The sequence below is a fragment of the Drosophila miranda genome (assembly GCF_003369915.1).
Source record: "Drosophila miranda strain MSH22 chromosome Y unlocalized genomic scaffold, D.miranda_PacBio2.1 Contig_Y1_pilon, whole genome shotgun sequence".
Lineage (NCBI taxonomy): Eukaryota > Metazoa > Arthropoda > Insecta > Diptera > Drosophilidae > Drosophila > Drosophila miranda.
The window spans coordinates 24258578-24276736 of NW_022881603.1; the positions used below are offsets into that span (position 1 = coordinate 24258578).

The 18159-nt window shown below is 44.4% G+C and overlaps 1 protein-coding gene, 2 long non-coding RNA genes and 1 pseudogene across 4 annotated transcripts; 2 read left to right on the forward strand and 2 right to left on the reverse strand.

The window, feature by feature from the left end:
• Window positions 1-280: 280 nt before the first annotated feature.
• Window positions 281-675, forward strand: LOC117189796. The gene is made up of 2 exons (XR_004473573.1): window positions 281-445; window positions 501-675. It is a non-coding gene; the product is annotated as an uncharacterized LOC117189796 (long non-coding RNA).
• Window positions 676-12641: 11966 nt separating this feature from the next.
• On the reverse strand, window positions 12642-13552 carry LOC117189794. 2 transcript variants are annotated; one of them, XR_004473571.1, is made up of 2 exons: window positions 13514-13552; window positions 12642-12739 (listed from the first exon to the last, which is right to left on the reverse strand). It is a non-coding gene; the product is annotated as an uncharacterized LOC117189794 (long non-coding RNA). The 2 variants fall into 2 exon arrangements; XR_004473570.1 differs by lacking the exon at window positions 13514-13552 and adding an exon at window positions 12966-13004.
• Window positions 13553-15529: 1977 nt separating this feature from the next.
• LOC117189789 (60S ribosomal protein L29) lies at window positions 15530-16191 on the forward strand. Its single transcript, XM_033394858.1, has 3 exons — window positions 15530-15631; window positions 15816-15923; window positions 15993-16191. Exons 2-3 carry the CDS (start codon window positions 15822-15824, stop codon window positions 16119-16121), a joined length of 231 nt encoding a protein of 76 aa, XP_033250749.1. The 5' UTR covers window positions 15530-15631; window positions 15816-15821; the 3' UTR covers window positions 16122-16191.
• Window positions 16144-17205, reverse strand: LOC117189787 (annotated as a pseudogene).
• Between the last annotated feature and the right edge of the window lie 954 nt (window positions 17206-18159).

Genomic DNA, 18159 nt, shown 5'->3' on the forward strand with positions numbered 1-18159 from the left:
TGGATTAGGCCAGCCGTTACCGTTCCAGCAGAGGGTGGCCAAAATGAACGTTGTGTTTGGTCACAGGTAGGGCGGGCGCGCGAAGTGATAACACCCAAGCTTCACCCACTTGATAGCCGTCTGTTTATGATTTTCTTTGTTGTTGTTAGGTTGTTGTTAGTTTTGATGTCCCGAGAAGTAGTATGTCTCCTTTTTTGTCTACATTTGGCGGGCAAAGGGGAACTACCCAGCCCTGGGGTCGACAGCTAGCCGGCATTGCCCTCTGGGAAACAAGCCAAGTGTAACACCAGAAGATTTTGCCGCCAACAACAATATAAATGCTACATCGATATTTTGGCATGCAATAGTAACGCATCGAAGCGTTTCAGACGATACTTTTTGTTTGTTTACAAAAATTATTAACAAAATGCCACTAACTGCAGAGAGTGCAGCTCAGCAGATTCAGGTAAGCCAAGATAATGACAGAAAGTAATAAAATTAACTTGATGCATCTCCCGTAGGATCGCCTGAAAGATATTCAACAACAGATGTTACACTTGGCTTGTTTCCCAGAGGCCGACCCCAGGGCTGGGTAGTTCCCCTTGGAAATACTGAAATACTGAATACTGGAAATACTGAAATGACTAAAACACTGAATAAAAATACTAATCCGATTATAAACCCATCAAATGTAGGTATCGAAAGAGAAACAGTGCTGTATAGTGAGTGCCACATCGGTGATGCGGCTGTACTAGTATCGACTAAGAACAGTACCATCTTCGAAAACAAAAACACCAAAAATGGCTTATTCTTTTTTGAAAAAATAAGACACCTTAAAATTAAAGGAATTAAAGAAATCGTAGCTCTTGCGTCTACACTATACAAGATTTATTTTAAGGTTTTCAGCGAAGCAAATGATTTAGTTTTAAATGAGGAGTTAAAAAAAATGAATTTAGTGGTATTTATACGAAAAGACTATGTGGAATCCTATGGAGTAATTAAAGGGGTGCCCCTCGGTTTTTCTGAGAATGAAATTATGGATAATATTACTTCTAACATAAAAATTAAGTCAATTGAAAGATTAGCAAGAAGGCAGAAAATTACAACCGATGACAACAACGAAACATTCAAGCTCATACCATTAGAAACAGTCAAAATTGGTTTTGAGGGTTCAGACATCCCAGAAAAGGTATCTCTTTTTGGGATATGTGGGATAAAAGTAAGCATATATGTTCCCAGAGTAAGGCAATGTTATAATTGTGGCAGACTTGGTCACACTTCGACCAGATGCAAATCAGCTAGGAGGTGCTATAAATGCGGAGTCGAGGAGTGCAATAGGTCGTGCACTGGTCTCAAGTGTATCCTTTGCAATGGGAAAAATCACTCAGCTAGGGACAGACTGATGTTCCCAGTATGGGAAAAGGAGATGGACATTAACAAAATAATGACAATCAAAAAAATCGCGCGTAAGGAAGTGCTTAGCACTTACTCAATCCATCAAAATTTTTCGCTGTTAGATAATTATGAAAAAAACTATCCAAAACTAGACATAAATGAGGAAAATGTTCAAAACAAAAACGTTAAAGCAAATGAAGTTTTAAAAAAACACAGTTATGCGAGCAGGTTAGTGCAAAGACCTTTGGTTCCTGCACAAAAACCCCACTATCACTTAGAATCATATACCAGCGATTCTAGTAATCACGTACCATTTTTTGAAAACAAAGAACTAAAAGAAAACAAATTTGCCATTCAACAGATGGTTGACATGTTGTCTCGTTTAGTCGACTCAAATGATGTGTCACATCCATCAAAAAAAGTGACCAGTACAAATGATTACAATATGGAACATAATGCAGACAGAAAAATGAACAAACAGAGAGAAACGAACCTTTTTAAAACATCTAAATAAATATGAAATTTTTACAACATAACATTCAATCTATTAAAGCCAATAAAAACGACCTAGTATTCTACTTAAACAATGAAAACTTCGACTTTGCCATTCTGGCTGAAGTTTTCTCTCACGATCGCCGTTTTAGGAAACTAGCCAACTTCAATATGTTAGAAAAACATAGAGAGGACGGTTATGGAGGAGTGGCGATTGCCTACAAAAAAGAATTAAGAGTTAAAAGACTGATATATGAGACAGAGCAAGATATAATTATAGCAAGAACCATCAACAACAAAGATAAATTTTTTTATCACCTCAGTATATTTTGAACCTTTGTTGTCTCTTGCATCCTTCAAGCAAGCGATTAACAATCTCCTTGAATATTTAGATGCATTCGGAAAAGTCATAATTGCAGGAGATTTTAACGCAAGACATACCTTTTCTGGAGACAGAACCAACAGTGGAAAGGGAACTTTTCTCATGCAAGCTATGTCAAATGCTGGCTACAGTCTAGCAAATGACCACAGTCTCACATTCAGAAGACACATCGACTCAACATCAGGGTCTGTGCTCGATTTAACTTTCACAAAGGGTATTCATATAGAGAATTGGAAATGCGAAAAGTTTTACCTAGGAGGCGGCCACCGTCACCCAATAACCTTTGAAACAGCAGGATATCAACACAAACTCAAAACTTTCCTTGCCAAAAACAGGCTACTGAAAAAGCTAAGCCAGTTTGAGGCCGACAAAGATATGGATAATTTAGCGAAGAACATCCAACAGGAAATAAAAGCAGCTACTTATGAAATCAAAAACAAATGTCCAAAATTATGGTGGGACGAGAATTTAGCCAAATTATTCAGGGAGTTTGCAGAGTCGCAGAAGAAGGCAGCTTCAGAACCCTCCTTTCAAAATTATTGTTCTGCTGTTAACCTCAAGGTTAAATGGAAAAAATCTGTTAAAATTGCCAAAAGAACTAGCTATGCCAGGAAGTTAACAGAGTTAAATGTAAAATCGAACTCAAGAGAAGCCTGGAGATTCCTCAGAAATCTAAAAAACTGTCAAGAGGACACCCCAGAAATTTTCGACCCTGACAAAGCTGGGCCATACCTGGAATTCCTTAACGAACAAATAACCTCAGAAGCAAAGGATGTAGACGAAGAAATGTACTCAACCAAGAACAATGAAAATCCTTTCTTTTCCTTGGAAGAGTTAGAGGCTGTGTTAGTCAGAAACAGAAAAACGGCAGGAGGAATAGATCACATCACATACGAGATGCTGAGTGCTCTTAACACTAGTATAAAGACAGAACTTGTACATTTTTACAACCGTCGAGTGGCTATGTGCGAATTCCCAGTCGAATGGAGATCTATCAGAATTGTACCAATACCGAAAAAAAACATGGATCTGACTGACTTAAAACATTTTCGACCCATATCCCTCATTTCGGTTCTAGCCAAGACAGTAAATGGCATGGTGAAAGCCAGGCTGGAAAAGCATATACAAGAAAACAAGATTATACCCTACAGATCTTATGCATACCAAAAAAACAAGTCTGCAGCGATGTGCATAAATGATGTCATCAATGTGGTAGCGGCTAAGAAAAAGAACAAGGAACACGTTACTCTTGTGGTTGTTGACCTTAACAATGCCTACAATTGTGTCAACCTGAAATTCTTAAAAAGACTAATGGAAAATGAGTGTTTTTCTAAAACATACATTGACTGGATCATCAGTTTTATGTCTATGAGACTACTGAAAATAGGGGAAGCTGTTCAGGTAGTTCAGGGAGGAATCCCACAGGGCTCTTGTCTGTCGCCCCTCCTTTTTAATGTTTACACAAAAAGACTACATCAGATCTGTGATAGAAATACTCATATGATGCAATTTGCAGATGACTTCGTTATAATCTCTCACAACAGAGAGTTTACTGTAGCGGTTGAAAACCTTAATAAAAAACTAAATGACTTTAACCTTCTATGTGGTGATTTCGGTTTTAGCTTCAATCCAAGCAAATCTGCAGCAATGAATGTAGGAAAAAGACAGGTCAGAGCGGTAAATATTTCTGTTAGAAATGTGCCTATACCAAATCAAAAAGATATCCGTTTCTTAGGCAGACTGATTAGCGCAAACATGTCAAATGTCAGTCATGTAAAAATGGTTAAAGAACAAACAAAAAAATGCAACAGACTCCTCCAGCTTGCGACTACTATCAAATCAGGTCTAAAACCTAAAACAAGTACCAACATCTTCAAAGCTTTTATTAGAACAAAACAAGAATATGCTATCACAAGTTTTTCAGACATGGGATCTGGAGCAAGTAAAGATATAGAAATAGCGCAAGCTAAATCACTCAGAAGGTGTGTTGGGGTGCCACCTGACACAAGCAAACACGAAATTTTTGACCTCGCTGGTGTAATGCAACCTGTTTTCAGGGCGAAATGGCTTACAGCCAAAGAACTGCTTAAAATTAAAAGGTTCAATCCAACAATGTTTGACGAGCTAATACGCTCAAAAGCGGATACGAGTTACACACGTACTTTAAGAGAATTTAATTCCATCTTTGTAAACACTCAAGAATGTGATAGTGTTAACACATGTAACAAAATCCATGTATTAGATAAATTTTTAACTAAGGGTAAAGAAGAATACTCGAATGAAGAAATAAAAACTATATTTTATGAGATTCTGAACAAGTACAGAAAGGACGACTGGAACATTCTATCAACAGACACACACGGGACACACATACGACAAAGTCTTCCTACACAGAATCAAAGCAATTGACTCAAATATCTGCGAAACGTGCAATGTAACTGAATATGCCGAACACCTGATCTTCGATTGCCAAAGATTTGCCGGGCTCAGAAGGAAATTCAAAATCTTTAAATATTATAACAATTTACATCAATTATTAATAAAAAAAATGTTCCAGTCCCACCTGAACGATAGGTGGCCAGGGCTGAGGGCGACGCGCCATCTAGCGGAAGTCCAGGGAGGCTCGATGGTGTATGTGGTCATCGGGGGGAGCTGGAGCCGTTACTGGGGATATAAGGAAGAGAATAGGATTAGTTGTATGTATTAGTAAGGGAAAAAGGGATAAATAGGAGTGAAAATATTAGAAAACGTGGATTGGATTATGGAAATCGTAGAGCGTGGACGGAGTAACGTCGAAATTTGAAATTTTGTGCTTAAAACAGAAAGTTTGAAGTGAGTACAGAAAAGGCGGGCGATAAAATAGGTTATAATGCAGAAAATTTTACTAACAGCCGGCAAGGAATATAGCCACCAGAACCGGGCCAGAAGGTTTCCTGGAGAGGGACACTGGAGTTCGAGAAAGTCGACTGCAGAGAAGAAGACTGCCCAACGGAACCTGAGTGAGTTCGTTCCAGTTGCGCGTGTGTGAGCCAAGTAGCGCGGGACGTGTGAAGGGGGAGGGTGAAAGAGGACGATTTAGCTGCCAGGGCGATTCTAGCCCCACCGCACGATCGTTGAATCGCCTTCCAGTGCGTGCCACACGTTTGGTCTCATTCACCAAGTAAAAACCCCGAAACCCTATTCACACCCCCACACGCGCCCACGTATACCACGGACCTATATAAATTTAGGGCTGACCGGCCACGGCCAGCGATCGCCCACGTCGTTTGAACTTAAAGAAAAAAAACATAATCCGCACTCCAAACACCGTTCCACATTAAATGTTATTTTGTTCCGTGTGTTGTCCTTTATTTAGTAATTAGTATTAGCTTAAACCGTTTAACGTAAAATCTTGGCCATTGAAAAAAAATATGTAAAAACACCAACACCTTTCACGAACCTAAATCTGCGATCAGCTGTTCAGTGCCAGAAGATTAGCCCTTAGTGGGTGACGCGGGGGTCCCATCAGTCCACCGTATTTGGTCGAGCGATTTGTGGAAAAATATTGTTTATTTTTTATGTCCCGGGGACCCTTAACAAGAGCTCTTGGTAGGTTAAGTCTCCGTAGGGGCCCGAGTTAAATTAACTCCCGTAAAACTGGATCCACTCATCTACACATATTCCATTACGTATGGGTGAGGGTATCCCTGTTGGTTGAACGAAATTTCAGCAGTTATTTCCTTGTTTGCCTTTGTGTCGAACGTTTTGGTGTTTCTTAGTGGTTAGTGATAATTTTGAGTATAGCTATTTATTAATGAGAAAGATGAAATTGTCAATTTACGATTATTAAAGCTTGGATATATATTGAAGCATGATGCATTAAATTTAAAATAGAGGGAGGACGCGTGGCGTAAGCCATGGATTAGGCTAGCCGTTACCGCTCCAGCAGAGGGTGGCCAAAATGAACGTTGTGTTTGGTCACAGGTAGGGCGGGCGCGCGAAGTGATAACACCCAAGCTTCACCCACTTGATAGCCGTCTGTTTATGATTTTCTTTGTTGTTGTTAGGTTGTTGTTAGTTTTGATGTCCCGAGAAGTAGTATGTCTCCTTTTTTGTCTACATTTGGCGGGCAAGGGGAACTACCCAGCCCTGGGGTCGACAGCTAGCCGGCATTGCCCTCTGGGAAACAAGCCAAGTGTAACAAATGGCGCCCAATTTATTTTCGAATTCGCATGCATCTGGACTGACGCAGGTTCGGTTGGTATTACAACAAATGTCACTCGGGCTGGTAAAGGCAGATGCGGGGAATGAAAAAAAATAAATAAATGTTGTGGAGAAGACGACAGCTCGCGAAGTGCAGTTTAGCTGTCCCGGCAGAAGTCGCTGCTGCAGGCTTAAGGTGAGCGTAAAGCTGGTCCTTAATGGCGCGGGGTGATTGATGCTAGGGATGGATAGACGGAGGCAGTTAACGGATATATAAAATATGTGATAGGGACTTACGAATTACAGTTGAACATTTTGTCGCTATTCGATGTCGCAAGTGAACGTAAGTCACTGCCGTTCAACAAAAAAATGGACAGGGAGTTTGCGACGGACACATTGCCTGGTGGACTGTGATATCGAATAAATCTGTGATGGAATGTGATATTGGAATAAGTTAGAGTAAGTCATGTAGGTAAATGTTCATTGTAGTTTCGCACCTGTTTGTTTAAAACAAAGCCGCTTTCGTGCTTTTGAACCTGTTGTCTGTCTGCCGAGAGGTGGTGAGGAGTAGGTGGCCCGGGAGTCGTAAAGACAACCCGCGATGCATCTGTTGTCATGGCAGATCGGTATGATGGATGACAGGAACAAATCACAAGCAAAGTGAGCTCATGCACCGTGAGGCTTCTCGTTTATCGGCCATCGCTTAGAGCGATGACTAGAGTAGATGACAGGCCACACAAAGGTGGTGTTCGTAATTATAGGATATCCGTAGGACGACTGTCGAGTGAAGCGCAGAAACTGGAGCGGTTACTGGTCCCGGCTAGTCACGTGTCCCCCTCTTAATGAATCTTGTAAGAAGAAGAAGAACTGTTAGGAATTTTTGTTGTTAGGTTTTGTGTTGTGTTGAATGTGTTTGAAGTTTGAGTGTCTTAGGTGTCGATCGAATATACATGTATGTTATTATTTATTTATTCAAATATTTAATTGCATATATCTCGTTAACGGCGCTGGTTGACGCAATATTTATATCGGTATTTATTTATTTATTGATCGGAGTATTTATTGGTCCGAAGCGTGGTGTTATTTATTCTTACTAGTTATTTCTTTGGGTATTTATTTCTTTATTTATATATATTATCTTAGTTTAGGAGTTTCCCTTTTTTTTTGTAATATTGGTGTTGCTCGGTGCAGATGCCACAAGAAGGGGGTAGTCGACAGTATCATACGCGATCACGCGTAAACAAAACAGTGGACCAGATAGGAGAAGTGTCAGGGGCGATGTTTGATCAAGATCGGGAGGAACTTGGAGCTGTGGGTGGGTTGCCAAGAACACCGGTCCAGGCCAGGTCAGAAGAATGGCCAATGTCCGATCCTACACCCACGCTTGCTTCCGAACTGGCATCAGCAGTCAACGTATCGTTGGCTCAGGCTCATGCGACACACAGGGCAGCGAACACTGACTCGATTAGTCGGGTGTTGCAGGAGGAGTTGCGTAAGGGGTTTATCGAGATGATGCACCAACTCAACGAGGTACTCCAGCCGGTTAGACAGCTGCAGCAGCAGAAGGAACCGCAGCGGGAGGAGGTTCACCACGAGCAGGAGTATCGAGGAGCAATCCCGAAAAGGAAGCCGTCTAGCACGACTGATGCGCCGATTCCGCCACCAAAACCATTTTTGGCTCGCTCGGGGCGAGGTGGTATTGGTCCGGAACCGTCTTCAGGAGTAGGACCGACCGCATCCAGTGAGCAGCATCAACGGGGTGGGCATCAAGCGCGAAATTGGCGAAACCCGATAGCACTCAGACACTCGGGTCAGGGTCGTGGCGAGGGTAGGAGAGCTGGTGGGATTCCTCGAGAAGATCCGCATCCAAATCCCCCGGGTTATAGACCTTGGCCACGGTGGGGCCGAGTTGAAAAATGGGACGTGACGTTCGACGGAGACAGCAACAAAATGACAGTCGAGGATTTTGTGTTCCGAATTGAATTCCTACAAGCCCAATGCCGCTGTCCGTGGGATGAAGTTCTATAGGGATTTCATCACCTGGTTACAGGAAACGCGCGGGAATGGGAATCATGGCGGTGGTGTTTGGCAGGAACTAAGGGGCGACTTAATTGCTCGTTTCCGAGGCACGGCGTCCGAGTTCGACCGCATGAGAGAACTGCGAGAAAGAATGCAGCGGTCAAACGAGAGTGTGGAAGACTTTTTCCATGTCATGAGAAAGCTCGCGTCGAGGTTGGAGATGCCACCACCTGAAAAGGAGATGGTAAAAATCGTCAAAAAGGCACTCACAGATGAGATAGCGAGTTTCGTCTACGGCTTACGGGTTTATTCCTTAGACCAACTGCGGGATGAGTGCGTGGAAATAGAGGCACATCTGAAGAGGAAGGCTCGATCTTCGTGGCGAGGAGCACCCAAAGCCACAAACTATGGTCGCGGGCCGAATGCGAACGTCAGCGAGGTCGCGCAGGATCGGTCGATTGGCGATGAAGAGGCAGAGGTCATTGAGGAAGCGCAAGTGACACAGCGTGTTCCACAGAAGTTGATTTGCTGGAACTGCGGGCAGACCGATCATGGCTTTAGGGACTGTATGGCATCGGAGAGGCGAATTTTCTGCTACCGGTGTGGAAAGCCCGATGCATATTGTCCAACCTGTCCGAATTGCGCGGGAAACGTGAAGAGGGGTGCGATCCAAGCAGGCGAATCACGCTCACAGAAGGGGCCTGCGCAGAGAAAGTAGAAGAAAATAAAAATGAATAAGATAGACGTAAATTGCATGCTAGGTTAAGGAACTTATCATATGAAGAGCGCTTAAGAAATTATTTAGAAACCAGAAATATAATATTTTCTGAACTACGAGTGGATGGTATGCGAGCACTGTCGGTGCGGGTGAGAAAGGCGAGATCCCGTTTTAAGCAAAGGCGAGCTATGAGGAGGCAGGTGATTGCTTCAGTAAAGCGTTGGTGCAAGAAAGACCCGAGAGTTTTCGCAGAAATCTCTATAATGGGCGAGTCCGTGCGAGGCCTGTTGGATTCAGGCGCTACACACAGCATGCTAGGGTGTAATGGTCAGAAATTCCTGGAGAAGCTGGGCGTGGAGGCTCGTCGATATTCTTCTATAGTGAAGGTAGCGAATGGGGAAGATCGCTCAATCGTTGGCCGAGTGGAATTACCGGTGAAATACAAGGGAGAGGTAAAAAGATTAACGTTTTTCGTATGCCCGTTCTTGGAACAGGAAATTTACTTGGGGGTAGACTTTTGGCGGGTATTCTCATTGGCTCCTGAGGTGATGGGAGAAGGTCCAGTAGGGGCATCTCACAGATTAGTGGAAGAAGTGCTGGATGATCAAGTCGCTCACTATGTGGAAGGCCCGGAGAAGGACATAGTGCAGGAAGAATGGGAGTTGTCAGAAGAGCAAAAGGCAGCCTTGGATTAGGTGAAGGCAGAGTTTCTGACTTTCGAAGCCGTAGGCCTGGGGAGGACGTCGAGAGAGACTCACAAAATTCAGGTGGTGGAGAAGGCCGAGCCTGTGAAGGATCGACATTACCCGCTGTCGCCAGCGATGCAGGAAGTGGTGTGTGGTGAGGTGGACAAAATGTTGGCTTTGGGAGTCATCGAGTACAGTGATAGTCCGTGGAGCAACCGTACCACCGTGGTGCGAAGGCCGGGCAAAAATCGTTTCTGTCTCGATGCCCGAAAGCTCAACAAAGTAACCATCCAGGACGCTTACCCACTTCCTAGCATCGAGGGGATTTTGTCGCGTCTCGATCAGACTATATATATCTCCAGCGTCGACTTAAAATTCGCTTTTTGGCAAATCGAGCTGGACGAGCAGAGTCGACCATATACGGCGTTCACGGTGCCGGGACGGCCTCTGTACCAGTTCCGTATGATGCCCTTTGGCCTCTGCAACGCCGCACAACGCCTATGTAGACTGGTCGATAAGGTGATTCCGGTTGAAATGCGTTCAAACGTCTATGCGTATCTCGACGACTTGCTGATTATAGCTGAGGACTTCCAAAGGCACGTGAAGATTCTGCGACAGGTTGCCGAGCGTCTACGAGAAGCAAATTTAACGATAGGGCTGAGAAAATCTCATTTTTGCTATAAAAACATTAAATACCTGGGATTTATAGTGGGAGGAGGAGCGCTGAAGATGGATCCGGATCGTGTGTCGGCCATTTTGCGCATTCCCGAGCCGCGATCTGTTCGAGAATTGCGTAGTTTCCTGGGAACTGCGGGCTGGTACCGGCGCTTTATGAAAAACTATGCTGAGATGGCCGGTCCGCTCACAGACGCCCTGAAAAAGTCGGGAAATGGAAAGTTTAAATTGACGGAGGAGGCAAAACGAGCCATGGGGGAGCTAAAAGCTGCACTCACCTCGGCACCAGTCCTGGTACACGCGGATTTCAAGCGGCACTTCTACATACAGTGCGACGCCTCACATTATGGAGTAGGAGCCGTACTCTTCCAAAGGGATGACGAGCAGAACGAGAGGCCCATAGCGTTTTTCTCTGCCAAACTGAATTGCCACCAAAAAAACTACTCGGTGACAGAGAAAGAGTGTCTGGCAGCGCTCATGGCGATCCTTAAGTTCCGTCCGTACGTAGAGCTTATGCCGTTTACAGTCATAACTGACCACGCCAGTCTCAAATGGCTCATGACCATGAAGAACCTGGATGGTCGCTTAGCTCGTTGGTCCCTTCAACTGCAGGCCTTCGATTTCGGCATAGAACACCGGAAAGGAGCGGACAACGTAGTGGCAGATACATTGTCACGCAGTATTGAAGAGCTGGAAGTGGATCCGAGTAGTATCCTGGGTTTTGAAACGGTGGAGTTTGAATCTGGAGAATATCAGGAGTTAAGGAAGGAAATAACAGAGAACCAAGACCGCTTACCTGATCTCCAGATTGTTGACGGCATGATATTCAAGCGCATGCGCTTTGAACGATTGGATGATCAACTGGAGGTCGCCGTCTGGAAATTGTGGGTTCCGAGTTCGCTGACGGCCGCGTTGATAGACAAAGCACATTCGGAAGAGAAGACAGCGCACGGAGGAATCGCGAAAACCTTGCACTTATTGCGTAGGCAGTTTTACTGGCCGAACATGGCGATAGAGGTGCGGGATTATATCCGACGGTGCACCGTGTGCAAGGAGTCGAAAGCGCCGAATTATCGGATGCAGGTCGGGATGGGGCAAGAAGTGGTCACTGAGCGCCCGTTCCAAAAACTTTATATTGATTTTTTGGGCAAATATCCGCGGTCAAAGAACGGTCAGGCGTGGATATTTATTGTAGTTGACCAGTTCTCGAAGTTCACATTCCTAGAGACCATGACTAAGGCCACAGCAAAGGAAGTTGTAAGATTCCTCGTTCACGAGGTGTTTTACAAGTTTGGAGTGCCGGAGATGATTCACTCGGACAATGGGGCTCAGTTCGTCTCGAAAACTTTTAAGGAGATGACCGATGCATTCGGAGTCAGTCATATGAGGACGCCAGTGTATTCTCCGCAGAGTAACGCAGCCGAACGCGTGAATCGCCCAGTACTCAGCGCGATTCGGGCGTATCTGGAAGACGATCACCGGGACTGGGATGTGCATCTGCCGGAGATAGAACTGGCTATTAGGAACTCGGTTCACGAGGCAACAGGCGTAACACCATTCTTTGCAGTCTTCGGGCAGCAAATGTATTTGCATGGGTCATGCTACAAGCTGGCAAAGCGACTGCGGTCAATCGGCGAGCATGACATATCGCTGCTGGAGGGTCAGGACAAGCGACAACTCATCCAAGAGAGGATTCGCGCTAGTTTACATCAGGCATACGAGCGTAGTAGGGTAAGATACAACCAGCGAGCTCGGGTGTTTTACGCGAGGCCGGGACAAGAGGTATTTCGCCGAAATTTTGTCCTTAGTGACTTTGGAAAAGGCTTTAATGCCAAGTTCGCGCGCAAATTCATCCGATGCCGGGTAGTGAAGCCAGTAGGAGAGAACGCGTATGCTCTGGAGTACCTTAACCGCCGTCCCATAGGAGTGTACCACGCCAAAGACCTGAGAATGTAGTGAGGTGTGGGTGTGGCCTACGTTGGGCGCGGCAGAAGAATGCAGGGCACGCCGGCGTGTGCTGAATAGTGTTCCGGAATCCGGTGGGCATGCCCACGCGTATGTTGTCCCTCCTGGGACTGACGACATACTCGTGGTGGTGTTCCAGTCCCACCTGAACGATAGGTGGCCAGGGCTGAGGGCGACGCGCCATCTAGCGGAAGTCCAGGGAGGCTCGATGGTGTTAGGTGACATCGGGGGGATCTGGAGCCGTTACTGGGGATATAAGGAAGAGAATAGGATTAGTTATATGTATTAGTAAGGGAAAAAGGGGATAAATAGGAGTGAAAATATTAGAAAACGTGGATTGGATTATGGAAATCGTGGAGCGTGGACGGAGTAACGTCGAAATTTGAAATTTTGTGCTTAAAACAGAAAGTTTGAAGTGAGTACAGAAAAGGCGGGCGATAAAATAGGTTATAATGCAGAAAATTTTACTAACAGCCGGCAAGGAATATAGCCACCAGAACCGGGCCAGAAGGTTTCCTGGAGAGGGACACTGGAGTTCGAGAAAGTCGACTGCAGAGAAGAAGACTGCCCAACGGAACCTGAGTGAGTTCGTTCCAGTTGCGCGTGTGTGAGCCAAGTAGCGCGGGACGTGTGAAGGGGGAGGGTGAAAGAGGACGATTTAGCTGCCAGGGCGATTCTAGCCACACCGCACGATCGTTGAATCGCCTTCCAGTGCGTGCCACACGTTTGGTCTCATTCACCAAGTAAAAACCCCGAAACCCTATTCACACACACACACGCGCACACGTATACACGGACCTATATAAATTTAGGGCTGACCGGCCACGGCCAGCGATCGCCCACGTCGTTTGAACTTAAAGAAAAAAACATAATCCGCACTCCAAACACCGTTCCACATTAAATGTTATTTTGTTCCGTGTGTTGTCCTTTATTTAGTAATTAGTATTAGCTTAAACCGTTTAACGTAAAATCTTGGCCATTGAAAAAAAATATGTAAAAACACCAACACCTTTCACGAACCTAAATCTGCGATCAGCTGTTCAGTGCCAGAAGATTAACCCTTAGTGGGTGACGCGGGGGTCCCATCGTCCACCGTATTTGGTCGAGCGATTTGTGGAAAAATATTGTTTATTGTTGTCCCGGGGACCCTTAACAAGAGCTCTTGGTAGGTTAAGTCTCCGTAGGGGCCCGAGGTAAATTAACTCCCGTAAAACTGGATCCACTCATCTACACATATTCCATTACGTATGGGTGAGGGTATCCCTGTTGGTTGAACGAAATTTCAGCAGTTATTTCCTTGTTTGCCTTTGTGTCGAACGTTTTGGTGTTTCTTAGTGGTTAGTGATAATTTTGAGTATAGCTATTTATTAATGAGAAAGATGAAATTGTCAATTTACGATTATTAAAGCTTGGATATATATTGAAGCATGATGCATTAAATTTAAAATAGAGGGCGGACGCGTGGCGTAAGCCATGGATTAGGCTAGCCGTTACCGCTCCAGCAGAGGGTGGCCAAAATGAACGTTGTGTTTGGTCACAGGTAGGGCGGGCGCGCGAAGTGATAACACCCAAGCTTCACCCACTTGATAGCCGTCTGTTTATGATTTTCTTTGTTGTTGTTAGGTTGTTGTTAGTTTTGATGTCCCGAGAAGTAGTATGTCTCCTTTTTTGTCTACATTTGGCGGGCAAGGGGAACTACCCAGCCCTGGGGTCGACAGCTAGCCGGAATTGCCCTCTGGGAAACAAGCCAAGTGTAACAAAAAGAGCCGCTACATCTCAGAGAGCTGGCAATCTTCATCAAAACTGCTGACTTAAACTTTTGACCCCTTTTTTCTTCATCATGTTATAAAGTAATTTCAGTTTATTTTCTAAAACAGTTAAGTAATTTTCCTCTTTTTTTTATATACCGACCTGTCAAACTCGCCAAACTACATCACCAGTATCTGATCATTGTGGCTTCAGTGCTACGATCAAAATTCTGATCATCCTTGAGATGATTTAAAACCAAAAAAAAAAAAAAAAAAGTAAGGTGTTGGTGTTTTTACATATTTAGTTCAATGGCCAAGATTTTACGTTAAACGGTTTAAGCTAATACTAATTACTAAATAAAGGACAACACACGGAACAAAATAACATTTAATGTGGAACGGTGTTTGGAGTGCGGATTATGTTTTTTTTTTAAGTTCAAACGACGCGGGCGATCGCTGGCCGTGGCCGGTCAGGCCTAAATTTATATAGGTCCGTGTATACGTGTGCGCGTGTGTGTGTGTAAATAGGGTTTCGGGGTTTTTACGTGGTGAATGAGACCAAACGTGTGGCACGCACTGGAAGGCGATGCAACGACGTTGCGATGTCGCTAGAATCGCCCTGGCAGCTAAGTAGTCCTCTTTCACCCCCCCTTCACGCGTCTCGTGCTTCTTGGTTCACACACGCGCAACTGTAACGAACTCACTCAGGTTCACGTTGGACAGTCTTCTTCTCTGCAGTCGACTTTCTCGAATTCCAGTGATCCTCTCCAGGAAACCTTCTGGCCCGGTTCTGGTGGCTATATTCCTTGCCGGCTGTGAGTAAAATTTTCTGCATTACATACTATTTTCTTGCCCGCTTTTTTCTGTACTCACTTCAAACTTTCTGTTTTAAGCACAAAATTTCAAATTTCGACGTTACTCTTCCGTCCACGCTCCACAATTTCCATAATCCAATCCAGATTTTCTAATATTTTCACTCCTATTTATCCCTTTTTCCCTTACTAATACATATAACTAATCCTATTCTATTCCTTATATCCCCAGTACGGCTCCAGCTCCCCCCGATGTCCACATACACCATCGAGCCTCCCTGGACTTCCGCTAGATGGCGCGTCGCCCTCAGCCCTGGCCACCTATCGTTCAGGTGGGACTGGAACACTGGTCCCAGTCAATCTGATAAGATTATATATTTAGGGTAGAGGTTTCTATCTAGTTAGGATAGATCTACATTAAGAAATTACATACATGGCCATTTTCCGTCTTTTAACTCAAGTTGTTAACCTATTTAAATAAAGGGGGCTTAAATGGGCTAAGGGTCGGACCGTATATTTCTTTTCGACAAATCCGCGGTCACACTTTTCCGCTTCTTTTCCGCTGAAGTGTCAAAAACGTAGGTTGCAACAGAAATTTTGTCAATATTAAATCCGGAAAAGCGTAGATTTTCGCAATAAATCGACCAGATCTGGGAGTGATAATGTGTTTCCCGTACCTTGAAGTATCTTTAATGTGAAATATTTTCTGTTTTCATGCTCCGCCAACCCCTGGATGCTCGGATATTTGCGTTGGAAACTTAGTTTGAGATGGCCAAGTCAAAGAATCACACAAACCACAACCAGAACAAGAAGGCCCATCGCAATGGCATCAAGCGCCCCATGCGTAAGCGCCACGAGTCCACCATGGGCGTAAGTAAACAGAATTGATTTATTTTATATGCGAGCACATATCCTAACCCGGCTTATCTTTTTGAACAGATGGATGTCAAGTTCCTGATCAACCAGCGGTACGCACGCAAGGGTAACCTGTCCCGCGAGGAGTCGGTGAAGAAATACAACGAACGCATCGCCTCGCAGCAGGGCAAGCCCAAGCCCATTACTTTGTAGATTCCAGACAACATCCGATCTTGGTTAGAAGAGAGCCCGTTGTTTAATTAAAGGAAATCAATTTAACGTATGCGCCAACATGTTTATTCGTGGTCAAGTTGATAGTTAATAGTAAATAGTAAATGCTCAAGACTTTGTGGAATGGGATATGTTCCAAGTCCGCCTGATACTGGCGTCTGTAGTCCCAGAGGTACTGGTCAATCACAACAGAATTCACGTTGTCGGAAGAGATTTCTGGATGGTCTTCCTTCAAGGATTTCATCACCACATCCTTGACCTGCTCGATTATGTATATCGATGCTCCGCGTATCTCCACCTCCATTGGATCTCCGTTCTCCAGAATTGTATCCGATTTGAGCCCCTCTAGCAATTCCGGCGTGTACTGTAAGCTGCCGAAGTGCACCAGCACCTGTGGAATCTGATGATCTGATCGATGTCGTGGAAAAAGCCCAGACCCTTGCCCCTGTAACAGGACCAGATATCGCCGACAAGTATCTGAGCCCGTTTCAGGATCGAAACGCGCTTTCCCGCAAAGTCTGCCTGGTCCCGGAAGCACGGGAATTCCTCGACAATCAGCTCTAGCAGACGCACAGCCGATTTGTCGGCTGCCTTGATCACATTCTCGAAGCGGCCATCGTACTTCTTTAGCCGTCTGTTGCCCACTTCATGGAGACAGTCGAGCCGTTTCTGGATCAGCGGTATCTTGGTCTCGCCGTCGTCCGATCGGAATATATGTTCCACCGTCTTCCTGTCGATTTCCGAGTAGAACTTGGCATTCGTCACATTTAAGCCGTCAGCGATGGCCCTTTTAATGGCTGCACAGAGGGCAAAGTATCCCGTGTAGCCGTAAACCTTGTATTTGGTATAGTTATCTATGAAAAGATTAGTCAGATTGGGTTAGAGATCATTTCATGTGATGGCAAAATTACGCACTCGGTGTCCAGAAGCAAAAGTTCAGGGTGTCCAAGACAAAAACCCAGTCCGCGGCTCCTGAATATGCTTCAGGCTTGCTATCGTCCGGATTTGGATGCAGCTCATGCTGCGAAAAGTTCTCCACTCCTATGCGCTTGCTCTGGAGGTCGAATTAAAATCAGCGAAGAGATTGCCGGCAAATCGTACCCAGTGTGGGTTTAAACTAGATCGTTATCGGATTTATCTATAAAATATACCATTCGATCCTCAGAAATATACCGTCTCATTTAAAAAATCTACCGTAAATATACTGACGAATTCAAGTTCTATTATTCATATTCCTCGTTTTTGATATTCCATTGAATATTACTAGCTAGATAGAATATTGAGCCCTGCCCACATAATTTTGTCCGATTAATGAACCTATTTTCTCATTGACTGGTTTATTTTTAACACTTGCTTTTATTAAATCTTGTCTAAAAAACGTTTTAGCGAAAACGGTAAAAAAAAAACGAAAGAGGATAGTTATTCCGTTGAATAATGTTGGCTAAGACCTTTAGCTCTGACTTTCATCGCTGCCCAACACTTACATTCAATTTTTTTTGTATAAAAAACAAGCCAGCAGCAGCTGACGTCGGTGTCGCGATATAATGTCCCAAAATACAAATTAAATGGCTTAAGCTGGTTATAAAACCAAAGAAAGCATCCTGTGAAATTGTGTAATACTCCCTGTCCATCTTTATGTCAAGTATTTACTAACCAAAAAGTGCGAATTCGTTATCAAAACACACACAAAAGTCGTGCCGTGAAGGAGTCGTTTTTAAGCAAATTAGTTTCTCTTCGTGAGACCTTGTTTAACCTAATATAAGTTTGTGAATGCATTGAAAAGTATACGAAAATATCACTCGCAGACGTACTATTTCAACACCCAAAAAGTTATTTGTGCTGTGAACAAATATTTTATCGACGCTTCAGTTTGCCATCAACACAAACAGACACACACACTCCTCTGCACGCGTTCATTACATACACAAACGTACATACATATGTAGGTTATGTTAAGGCGGAAGCCGGGAGGGGGGGGATAAGAGCCTCCCGCCCCCAAGCTCACTTGGACCTATAAAAG